The sequence below is a fragment of the Podarcis vaucheri genome (assembly GCF_965113315.1).
Source record: "Podarcis vaucheri genome assembly, chromosome: 1".
Taxonomy (NCBI): domain Eukaryota; kingdom Metazoa; phylum Chordata; class Lepidosauria; order Squamata; family Lacertidae; genus Podarcis; species Podarcis vaucheri.
In genome coordinates this window covers 76,157,757-76,170,535 of record NC_138759.1, presented here as the reverse complement: position 1 = coordinate 76,170,535, position 12,779 = coordinate 76,157,757, and the positions used below count along the sequence as shown (strand labels likewise).

Genomic DNA, 12,779 nt, shown 5'->3' with positions numbered 1-12,779 from the left:
TTGAATTCCTAATTGCAATGAATATTTTCCTTATTTTTAAAAAGATTCAAATTTTTAGTCCTATTTTTATTATGGTGGGAGGGGGATGGGAGATTTAGGACATGATTCATCATAGATGTATCACTTTTAAATCTTATGTTTCAATGGGATATAGTTAAGAATGTGGTTCAGTTTTCCCACTGAATTCCCAGTAAGACCTAAAAGAACTTAACATTTACAGGATAATGTCCTTAAGATGTTTACTGGATAATGTATAGGACATTTAGGTTTGCTGAAACTTGAAATTATATTATATTAAAATAACTAAAGTAGACATAGAATAATTCACCTATTGGTTCTTTTAAAGATGGCCTCTGGTTGTGTTTAAGCAAAGAATACATGGAAGCTCCCCCCCTCCATAAGGAGTAAATTATTTACAGTGGTACCTCGCAAGAAGAATGCCTCGCAAGACTAAAAACATGCAAGACAAAAGAGTTTTCTGTTTTTTGAGTCGTTCCGCAAGACGAATTTCCCTATGGGCTTGCTTCGCAAGACGAAATGTCTTGCGAGTTCTTGCGAGTTTGTTTCCTTTTTCTTAAAGCTGCTCAGCCGCTAAGCCGTTAATAGCCGCTAAGCTGCTAATAGCCGCTAAGCTGCTAATAGCCGTGCTTCGCAAGACGAAAAAACTGCAAGACGAAGAAACTCGCGGAACGGATTAATTTCGTCTTGCGAGGCACCACTGTATTTAAATTAAAATCCTTGGGTTACTTTGTTTTACTCAAGTGCATAAAGTAGAACTCAGCCATAAAATCAGTGACTAAAGTTATAAGCAGCTGGTAAGTTTTAAAAACCTATTAAATAAGCAACACTTCATTAAGAAGCCTTAAACATTTGCAGATCTTGCCGTGGCTAAAATCTCAAACCTGCTAAGTCAGACTGACCAATCTGAATCTGTGATGAAGTTTAATTTCTAACCTGTTGTGAAGTCTTACCCATTGTTTATCTGTAGAAAACATCTATTCTGAATGTATCTTCACACATTTCTCTTCCACATTTCTCCCAAAATTTAAGGAGGCTTACAATGTTTCCCCGTAACATAAGTATAGTGGGACAAAATGTCCATATATCTTCCGTAGTAGAGATTACTGAAATTAGGAGGCCTTTTCTATTCTCATTCTCTAGGATAATACAGTACCCATGTAGAAGGGAAATGAGGGGGTTGGGATGGAAAAGTGAATAAGGTGAAATAGCCAAGGACATGAGAGAAATATTTAAGAAGTCATAATGATATTGCTTATGTAATGTTCAAAGATGCAAGAAGGCTCAACATGTATTAGAGTAGTTTAAAATTATAAGGAAGAGAAACATATTGGAAGGAAGAGAAACATAAGGAAGAGAAACATGTGCCTTACTAGCAAGAAATATTTTTAATACCTGTTTTCCTGTTGTTTAAAGATTAACTGATGCAATTTTGGCTTGGATTGCATTACTGCCTCTCTTGACTTTCTTCCTTTCTTTTTCGGTGTTCTGTGCACTGTCTCCCCTACCCCTCCTGTCACCTGTTCACTCAGTCCGACAGCATTCCTGGTCATCCTTTTCTACAGAGCAGCCATCTCCCAGTTCTCCCCCTTCTCCAGGTAAATCTTGCATCTCTTTGCTTCATTTGCTCAACTCTGGCCTTGTAGACACTACATTTCGCCCATTCTGTTACAATTTATGGGACAGATTAGGGCAGGGGTAAGCAAACTTTTTCAGCAGGGGGCTGGTCCACTGTCCCTCAGACCTTGGGGGGGGCAGACTATATTTTTTTTCCGGGGGGGGGGAATGAATTCCTATGCCCCACAATTAACCCAGAGATGCATTTTAAATAAAAGGACACATTCTACTCATGTAAAAACACGCTGATTCCCGGACCATCCACGGGCCGGATTGAGAAGCGATTGTGCCACATGTGGCCCCCGGGCCTTAGGATTAGGGTTTCCTTTCTGTTCAGAAGATAGAACTATGCAGTGGTACCTCGGTTTACGAACTAAATTCGTTCCGGAGGTCTGTTCTTAACCTGAAACCATTCTTAACCTGAGGTACCACTTTAGCTAATGGGGCCTCCCACTGCTGCTGCTGCTGCTGCTGGTGCGTGATTTCTGTTATTATCCTCGGGCAAAGTTCTTAACCTGAAGTACTCCTTCCAGGTTAGCAGAGTTTGTAACCTGAAGTGTTTGTAACCCAAGGTGTTTGTAACCCGAGGTACCACTGTACTGAAGATACAAAGCTTAAACAAAACCAGTTGGAGACTGTAATTTACTTCTAGTCTTAAACAAATAAATACTGTGACTACTACTAGGTATTTATACTGAGTTGGATCCAGACTTACTCTTTTGCAAATGGAAATATTGCTTCCATTTGGAGATAGAAGAAAAGGAAGGAGGTGATTTTTGCTTATTCTTCCTTGTCCTTTCAGCTCCTTTTACCGCCTTCCACACTGTTCTGGAGGGTCTCCAAACACTGCAGAATAGCTTTTCACCTCCAGTGGTGCTTCTTGTTTGCAGAATTCTGTTCATGAGTAGATTCATAGTATTTTAAAGGGGCCAAAGAGTCCTGGAAGACATGCTCCCTGCCTTGTAGGTGTTTTCCACCTGGCCTGGGAGGGTGGGGCCCAACTGACTCCAGCTACAAAAGGTGAGACTGCTGACCAGACTTGTAGGCTCCTGTTTAAGGTTTTTTGTTGAGGTGAGGGGTGTTGCTCCTGTTAGGTATTTGTATCTTTATTTTAGGTCTTGTGATTTATGTGGAAATGGTTCAGTTTGGTTGTGCATTTAAAAAAATTATGGTTTGTCTACTTCTGTAATTTTATAATTATGTGTTCTTTTTATGCTGTAAGCCACTTTCAGCACGGTTTGAACTGTGGAAAGGCAGCATACAAATAAAATTATGTATGTATGTAGAAAGTACGTATCCAGTCCAGAAATAAAACAAAATAAAAAAACCATCAGAAGGAGCACAATAATTAGATAAGAGTATCAGTCATGAGAAAGCCACCAAGAATAAGTGGGTTTTCAAAATCTTTCTGAAAAACTAGTGTGGTAACTGTATGGAGGTTAACTGGACATTCCAGAATCATGGACCCACCAAAGAAAAAGTATTCTGCCTTTTGCCTACTAGCAAGTTTAATCTTTACCTTCCTGTTTCTTTTTCACAGTGAAAAGAAACTCTCCATTTTTAGATACAAACACAGGACCATTCATTAGGACGAACAGCTTTGCTGATGAACTTGACCTGGAAGGCGAAACATTGCTGACCCCAATAACTCACATCTCACAGTAAGTCACAGATTTCTGAATTATGCTATCATTTGCTCCAGACAAGTTCAACCAGTACATGCTAGAAGCTAAAATATAATCCTGGATCAACTTTACAGTTATTTATGTAAAATCATTCTGTGTAGAAATTAATGTATGCTGTCCCGATAGCCATTAAAAAGTTATCCATTCTGCTCATGGAACAAATCTGACTTTTAGGTCACATTGCACCTGATGGATATTCTTCATTTTAAGCAAAACATACTCTATTGGTTATTGAGTTATGAGATATGCTTTTTACTTTTACCTAATATTGTGGATAGCTATACAAAAAATTCATAGATGGCATTGGTTTTTGTGTTTAGGGACGTGTCATGTTGTGCCTGAACTGCTAGTGCCCTGTTTGGACATTTCTCATACGATCTGAATAGTGTGAAATTATTCCTGTTAAAATAGCAGTGATGTGTGGAGAATAACAGCACCATTGCAGTAGTACCCAGATTGAATCCACCTGTTGTCCAGAGAGGTGTCAGGACATGTTGTGGATTATGAGGGCCTGCATAAACAGACTTGGCTCAGGTGTGATCAAATGATGATCATTCCTAGTTTCCTATTAAACTCTCTATGCAATATTTGGTGTATTTACTGTATCTTATTCTTCCTTTGTATCCTTGTCAATGTCACCAAACTCTATGTGTATTGACTATACTGTACACAATTGTGGCTTTAGGCACAATTCCTGGAACGTAACCCTGGCAGGCTTACTGTATAAAACTATCCATGTATCAAGCTATATAGTACACAAACACAGAAATGCAGGCATATATAGTTATACTACCGTAAAAACAAAAGTGGTTTCTGGTTACAAAAAAGTTTGTAAAGAAAATTGCAACTTGACGTAATTAACAATGAGGATTTATTTCCCAAGGGAATCCATAAACAAATGCTTTTTATGCTCTTATAACTGTGACTTCACGTGTTTCTTCCTCCCAGTTTTTCTTTTAAGTCGTCTGTTTTGCTGGAACTCTGTAAGCTAGTAGCTCTTAAAATTTGAAAGGCTGCATTGGTATAATCCTTCATGCAAGCATTCCAAAGGGCTCCATAGTACATATCAAAAATATCTAGCCAATCCATGTAAACCAATTAGCATGTAAAAGTCAGATCAAATGCAGCTTCAGTTCAGACTGTAAAAGTGATCCATGCTCTATAAGAGACATATCAGCATGAAGAATATTTTATAGCCCAGCTGCATAACACTGTAACTCCTGGTTAGAGAATGAAGGGCTTTGGAACCAGAAAGAATAATGTGCTGTTGAATCTTGGACTGTAGTGCTGCATATAAATTAATATGCCCCAGGGGCCATGAAAATGAGCGTGTATGAAAGAAACTGATTCCATAACCACAAAGGCGTGAGTAAGAGCCGCTGTGTGAATTGCAGGCATGTGTTTGGCAAAAAGTATCTGCAAACAGATTTCACCTGAGAGCATAAAATTACTTCTCTTTGACAGGCAATATAAATCACCTGGCAAAAATATTGGTTACCTACTGTACTGTCAGGAAACTTTCTTGGTAAAAGTCAGATTAAGGAATGTGTTTAAAATCTCTGTTTTCACTTACTTGGGAAGGATGGAGAAACTCTTGCAACTGGTACTTGTCTGTTTCATCACAAGTACGTCAGGAATATCCCAGGGGTCCAGGAGCAGTAAGCCAGCAGCAGCCTTGTGAAAATCACACTTAGTTAAGGGTGTCTCTGGGGTCTCCCTAACTCAATCATGGCCACGTTTATGGAGCTTACATGCCTGTCCACATTAAGAAAAGTGAGATAGGAGGTAGATGCATGATTGGATCCAATGCACTGCCGCAACAAGAGTAGGGGCCAAAGCCTGACTCGGTGCCGTAATGTGTTCTGCTTCACTGTGATGTTGACCCCAATCTCAGCAGCAGCATAGTAGCTTTTGTTCGTACTGATGCACCTGCATTTGCCTTCTAACTGCAGCCAGATGCAGCAGTTCTTCTTTGATGCATGGTTATGTCTTGGATGTGTGGAAGAACCTGGAGCAATATAATACTATGCTGCTTTAGCTAGCAGCATGAATTGGTGAGCAAGAGCAGAACTGGTTTTGCTTCAGGGCAGTATCACAGATGTGTTTCTAAGCACAACACACTTGGGATCATGAACACACTCTGAGGTCGCTTCCAGATGACCTGTTTATTGAGCATTAATCCAAATTTGTTTCTGGGGAGATCTGATTATCTGCTGCTTTCAGAGCATTCGTTTTGATTTGGTTGTGGGGAGGATAGATAGCATTGCGTCAAGCAAATGCTACCCTACACTTTCCAGTCACTTTCTTTTATCCCATGTTTTGAAGAAGCTGGTTTGTTGTGCACCAGCCCCAAATCATATTGGATTGCGCAACCTGAATTTGCTGGTGTGCAACTGGATGCTACCCCAAAATAGCAACAGTCTGGGAGGACCCTTTATGGCCTGACCTATACAGAGGACTCCTGTCCCTCATAGAATATTTGGGGCATCTGCAAAGGGGAGTCTTTCTCTGAATTCCCATTTCCTGATCTAGCAAGATCAAGGTGAGGAGGAGTGCCAAGATACAGTACCCTTTGTGGTGATGTAAACTGAACCTCAGTCGGAGTATCAGTCACTTCCACTGCTGTTGGAGCCTCTGACAGATGGGAGATTTATGAAAGGGCTTGCAAAGGTTTGTTCCCTTTCTGTAAAATTCCCAAGAGCCATACAATCGCCAAATAGGTTTATTTATTTAAATTGTGGGGAAAGGGAGGTGGCAGGTTCATCCTCCCCATCTGACAGCTCTCAAGTTTTGTCAGAGTTCCAATAGTGCAAAAATGAGAATAGAGCTAGAGCTTTAGGAAGTATAAGGGGCAGTGGGTGGTATCTTCCCCACACCCAATAGACCAACAATATCTGGTCTCCCAGGTCATAGTCCAACAATTAAGCCATTTATGCCAGCTTATTTGATTTAATGCAGGAACTTACCTTTCTTCTCCATGAAAACCACTTTTACTGCTTGTGAGGATCACATTGTGCTAAGTGATTTTCCCATTCCCAGATCCAGGTCAGCAAGGGGGGCAGGTGACCTACCACTGGTCAAAAGCAGGCAGCAACCTTTAGGGAGATACAGCTCCCATCCCGTAGTTCTGTTCCTGCCTTCATTGAGTGAAGCCAGTCACCATTAGCTCTCACTTGTCTCCTTAGGTTTATATGTTCTTTTTTTAACATCTTAGTTAGGTGGTATTTTCTTTCCTCATTCCATAGATATATTTTTCCTTCTCTTCTGCTTCAGTTTACTTCACCTGGAGCACCTGCCTAGCCTCTCCTTTCCCATGCTCTGCACCTTCTTTTTAGCCTTGGCACTTTTGTCTTTCCTCCCTTTCGCTCTCAGTGAAGGGATGGGAGAAGCAGCCCAATTTCTTCCATTCTCAGAGTGGGAATGCTGGAGAAGCCTGGCGGGGCTGCCGCACTGCATCACTCTTTTCATTTTGGCGTGAACGCCATCATCCGGCTCGTTTTCCATCTCACAAAGCTTAACACCATTTTCAAAAGAATTGTGTGAATTGACTAAGGAGACAAGTGAGATTTAAAAGATATTCCCTGTTCATATGTCAAGCGGGTGCATTGCATTTCCTATCCCCCCAGCCTCTCCTGCCAATATACCTTTACCAGGCACTGCAACCTGACACATACACTTTAGCCAAGGCAGCATTTGGCCAAAGGGTCCTGCAGAAGGTCTTCCTGCCTTAGCTCCTACAGCCTTAACCTGCCCTAGGGAGGTTAGCTATTGTACTTCCCATCCCTCCTGACCTGAAACTGGGAATGGGGGGAATCGCAGTTACACTCACCTGAAATGTAGTTTTTCCAGTCAGCTGGAACCACCCTATGTAGTGGGCTGCAGGAATGTTGTTTCTTCTTCTTCTTCTTCTTCTTCATCATCATCATCATCATCATCATCATCATCTTACACAGTTGAGGTTAGTTGTAGTTTGGATTGGGAAGTAGGATGTTTTTCTTTTTCTTGAGCTTGGCAAGTCTGCTCAAAGTGCATGATGGGAGCCCTGCCTCCCAAAGGGCTGCTACCTGCCTTTGACCAGGGGGAGGAGCCATCAACCCATCCTGCTGATCGTTCACTGGGAATGGAAAACTACATTTCAGGTGAGCACAACTGCACTTTTGTCATTGCAGTGTTACTATTACAGAAGACCCCTGCCCAGAAGGATAATTATCTAGTCATTTTAGAGAATATACACACCATTGTACATACGCCAACTATTTGCAAAATCTCATAGCCAAGCCAAAAAGATGTTGGGTTTGTGACGCTTTGAGTTTTGTATATGCAATGGTTGTGCCTTTGTTTATTCCTGGTAATTTGATTATTAAAGGGCCCTCTTTCACCTTTGTGATTTGGAGGCAGCTTCTTAGTTTAAAGATACATTATGTCCAGAGCAAACATTTGTAATCTCTGTGGTGTGGAGGAATCCTTATTTGCGCTGACTGGATGGCTCATATTGTAAATGATTCCTGCTTTTATCTTCCTCCCTCATTTCCAAAGGCCCTTGTAAAGTCTGAGCAAATACAGCTTATTCACTTTCAAGTGGTCAGATATAATGACTGACCTGCTGTCACCACAACTCTGTTTGCAGGGCAGCTAGCAACATTTAAAATGTGATTTGCACACAGACAACTTGATGGTTAATTGCAGAGAGGAGTTGAACAGCAGCAATCAAAGCAAGTGTACAGCCAAAGATCAGGCATGAAACAACAGTTTTCTTATGTGTTACAATCAAACTTGTCCCTCATGAATCCTATTTCCTTCTGTGTTAAGTAATTAGAGTATTCCATCCTTTACAGACTTTTAAATAAACAACCTTCCTCCCCACTCTGCCTAAGAGGCAAGGAAAATAAGTAACTATGGTAGTAGTATACCATGTTAGCATATAAATTATGATGATGATGCCATTACTATTGCCTTACATGTGCCTTTTAGTTCACATGTGTACATTCTAGTCTAAAAACAATATATTTGTTGTTTTAAATTGTGGTTTTTTTATTGTTCCACATCCTGAGATCTCAGGATAATTGGCAAGCTCTAACTATTCTATATGTAATATAATAAAAGCATTTAGAGGCTAAATGCATTTAGCCACACACACAGTTATGCTTTTCTCAGGACAGGAGCTATGCAAGCATATGTACAGAAGAGGAAAAAAGAGATACTGTGCTAAGCTGGCCATTGGGTAGTTTACTGGGTTTCCATTTCTTTGATTGGCAGATAATGAATTGGCAGAGGAGAGGCTGCTATCTTTAAATGCAGGTTGGGGGGCGGATCTGGGCAAAAAAAGGAGGTTGGGAAACCATACTATAATCCTCCTATAAACTATAGTGGAATATTCGAAATGGGATTAGTTTTCATGCTCTGAATTAGTTACATAGCAATGGCAAACACTGACATGGCACATTTACAGGCCAACAGAAGAGAATGTTATTTCCTTTGGCAAATAAAACAATAAAAAATATACCTTGTAGCAGATGCATACACTTGTATGATGAGGTTCTACTACTTTAAAGTAGTAAAGACAGCTGCTGCTTTCATGCTGTAGATTAATATTAGATTCCTTGTTTTCCATGAGTTAGTTTATTTGACTGATGTTAAGTAATTAAAGTAGACTCCAGCTGCTTACATATTCAGAAGCGTAAGGTTCATCTAATGCAAGGCCAATGAGGAGCTGCATGTGCCCTGAATTTATCCATGTTTATTTTAGACACCACAAAGAGCAATAAATGCAAATGCAGGAGTTGGGATGAGAGATGATGCCCCATATTTATTTCATTGAATTCTTATCATCACTTCTGTTTAAAGTCAGTAAATTTGTCTTTTGACCATACTATAATTAATATTATTATGTACATAGCAGTTTATGTAAAATATTACACATAGTAACATTGGCAGCTAATATTCTAAGAGAAAGTTTGCTGCAATCTTAAATTGCCTATTATAACCTGATAATTTTATTATTATTATTATTATTATTATTATTATTATTATTATTATTATTATTGAAAAATGGAAAACAGGTTGGAGGGGGAATTTGAAGCAGAGAAGGAAAAAATATAACCATCTTCCTACATCTTCTCTGTTCCATGTTGCTCCTCTCTTGAACCTGTGTTCCTTGCTTAGAAAACAATAACAGCATTTGAGTTTGACTGTGGCATGCTCTCAACTACCTTAGTCAGCTGGATCTAAACATTTTCTTCAATGTGTGCAGGATAATCAAAACCCTTTGGCAAAATTTCCTTACAAATAAATCAGCCAAGTTTCTAGAACTGAGGTTCAAAATAAAAGGTTCAGTTTACGGCTGCCATTCATTACGCTATATGTTTTTCAAATGTAATTAACTGGAGGTGGTATTGTAGCAACAATTCATAACCTGCATCTTCAGTTTTCTACCACACAAAGTATCTAAAATAAAAAGCTTTGTCTGCTTTACATATAGGATTGACCTCCACTATAGGCACACATTAAATGCCTAATGAATGTGAGGATTCTTATCAGAAGATGGATCTGATGCTATTTTATTTACCGATTCATTTTACCTGGTGGGCTTATAGCCGAATAAAGTATTATCTATCTATCTAAGATGGATCTGTGCAGTTTTGGTGGGGTACTTCGATCTATTAGTGTATATAAATGAGGATTGGTTGGACCAGTTCCCCCATTCATTCCAGAGAACTGTATATGCTTAGCTCTATATATAGCTTTCTGATGCAAAATTAATGTTTCTCATTAATTTCGGTGGAGGGATTCATTATGTGTACCTACATGTGTACACATGCATGTGCACCTCTCTCACTGTGAGCTAGGATTTGTTCCTTCCTTTGAAATAAGTGAGGGAGCTCTATCATGCCCACGAATCCCAAGTGTGCATTGGAGCTCTCATATCCCCAGTGCTTTTTCTGTGATGGTACTCACTGGTACGGAGTAGCAGCACATCTTCTTTTGTTGCCCATGGCAGACATCTTGGGCTGGCACCCACAGCGCTTTTATCAAGATAGGAGTATCACTACCTCCTTTATTTTATTATTATTTATGAGCACTGCACACCCCTAAGCTGGAGTTCAGTGTTAACTTGTTGTATTCTGGCTTGTTTTCTGCTTCGTTTGCTCATGATTTATGAGGTTTTCCAAGGCACTTATTAAAGTCCACCATATGAAGTTATGACATGCAGGAGTTATGGGGAAACGCAACTGAATAATTGTGTCCACCACAATTCAAGAAGGACACTGACAAACTGGAACGTGTCCAGAGGAGGGCAACCAAAATGGTCAAAGGCCTGGAAACGATGCCTTATGAGGAACGGCTAAGGGAGCTGGGCATGTTTAGCCTGCAGAAGAGGAGGTTAAGGGGTGATATGATAGCCATGTTCAAATATATAAAAGGATGTCACATAGAGGAGGGAGAAAGGTTGTTTTCTGCTGCTCCAGAGAAGCGGACACGGAGCAATGGATCCAAACTACAAGAAAGAAGATTCCACCTAAACATTCGGAAGAACTTCCTGACAGTAAGAGTTGTTCGACAGTGGAATTTGCTGCCAAGGAGTGTGGTGGAGTCTCCTACTTTGGAGGTCTTTAAGCAGAGGCTTGACAACTATATGTCAGGAGTGCTCTGATGGTGTTTCCTGCTTGGCAGGGGGTTGGACTCGATGGCCCTTGTGGTCTCTTCCAACTCTATGATTCTATGATTCTATGATTCTATGATTCTATGATTTATGAGGTTTTCCAAGGCACTTATTAAAGTCCACCATATGAAGTTATGACATGCAGGAGTTATGGGGAAACGCAACTGAATAATTTGCTAGGGATATATTGCTCCATTTCATTAAAATATTACACAGCCAAGGCTGCTTATCCAACCTAGGTGATAAGCTTGCAGTGACCTTTTTCTGCAGCCAGTTTCTAACCCAGAATTCCTCGTTGAATTTGGTTGGAATGAATGAGCAGATCACACCGCAAGCAGCAGTTGCACTCTTGGCCCGAGGTAGTTGGCCTCAATTGAAATAAATGGGGAGCAGCTACTGAAGGGTAATAAAGCTGTAGTGATTTTAGCAGTTATTCTGAAACCATCTGCTTTTCATTTTATAAATCTAAACCAATCCTGCCCATATCAAATTTTAGGCACACATTTAAATAATAATATTGGAACGCATTTTACCCACACCCTTTGCCGTAATGGAAATGGTGCTTTTATTAATATTGTGGTCGTTTGTAATGTTCCTTGCTTAAAAATAGGAAGTGCATCAGGAGATTTCAGTGCTGCACAACAGCGTCCCTTTTTTTGCAGGGGGAGGGGGGCACCTTTATCCACTAGATATTTTCATAATCTTATTTTAATGCTATCTCTCGACAACATTAAATTATTAAATCATTATTAAACCAGTTTCATTTTTTAAAAAAATAACTTGAACCATAAAGAGTATGCAATGGCCTTTTGGACCACTTTTGAAACTCCCAGAGGCTGCACACCACAGATGGAAACAACTTGTGCTATGAAACTCAATATTGGCAAAAACGTAGGCTTCTGTCCAGAGAACTGTGAAGGAGAGACCCATGTGTACAGCAGGATTTTTGTGGTCATTTTTTGAACAGTAGTTGCACAGGGGGCTGGTCTTTGGAAAAGAGCAACAGAAGTCCTGCTGTACACAGCCAATCCCTAAAACATCTGCACAACTGCTTAGTGGATAATGGTATTGGTGCTGATGCAGACATAAGCTTGTATATTGTGTTGACATGGAAAGAGTATAATTCCTCTAAACCAAAGCCCCATACTTCTCCAAGTCCATCCAATTCTTCACCTTGAATGACTTTGCTGGTACAGTGGTGCCCCGCAAGACGAAATTAATTCGTTCCGCAATTTTTGTCGTCTAGCGAATTTTTCGTCTTGCGAAGCACGAAATCCCATAGGAATGCATTGAAAATCAATTAATGCGTTCCTATGGTCAAAAAAAGTCCAAACAAAGCCAAATTTGGTACAACAACAGTTTATTAACTGCTCTTTAAAGTCACACATACTGTAAAGAGCAGTTCAAAAATTTAAGGGAAAATAAATTAACTTTATAAACAAAACATGTCTTTGTTTTTAGTCAAAGAAAAAAAGTCGCGAGACGTTTTCGTCTTGCGAAGCAAGCCCATAGGGGAAATTCGTCTTGCGAGGCAAATCGCGAACGGAAAAAACTTTCGTCTAGCGAGTTTTTTGTATTGCGAGGCATTCGTCTTGCGGGGCACCACTGTATAGGAAGAAGAGGTGTCACCTGAAATCTGGTAGGGCAGGAGGAGGTAAAAGACTGTGTTTAGATTACCTGAAACATTCACCTGGGAGAGAGCTTTGGGGATGTGCCTTTCCCTTTAGGAACTACATAGTGGAATAGAACTGAGTAGGTGAGAAGCAGAAATGCTGCGCTGAAGCAGCAGCAGTTCTGAG

The 12,779-nt window shown here is 40.2% G+C and overlaps 1 protein-coding gene across 4 annotated transcripts in view; it reads left to right on the top strand.

Annotated features, from left to right (window-relative positions):
* KCNQ1 (potassium voltage-gated channel subfamily Q member 1) overlaps window positions 1-12,779 on the top strand; it is a 307,659-nt gene that overhangs the window by 101,836 nt on the left and 193,044 nt on the right. For 3 of the 4 annotated variants that reach the window (XM_082193512.1, XM_082193511.1, XM_082193514.1), the window contains 2 exons: window positions 1,551-1,616; window positions 3,176-3,296. In XM_082193512.1, coding sequence (XP_082049638.1) covers window positions 1,551-1,616; window positions 3,176-3,296 — 187 coding nt within the window. The remainder of the gene's footprint in view (window positions 1-1,550; window positions 1,617-3,175; window positions 3,297-12,779) is intronic. The other variant, XM_082193513.1, reaches the window with a different exon arrangement.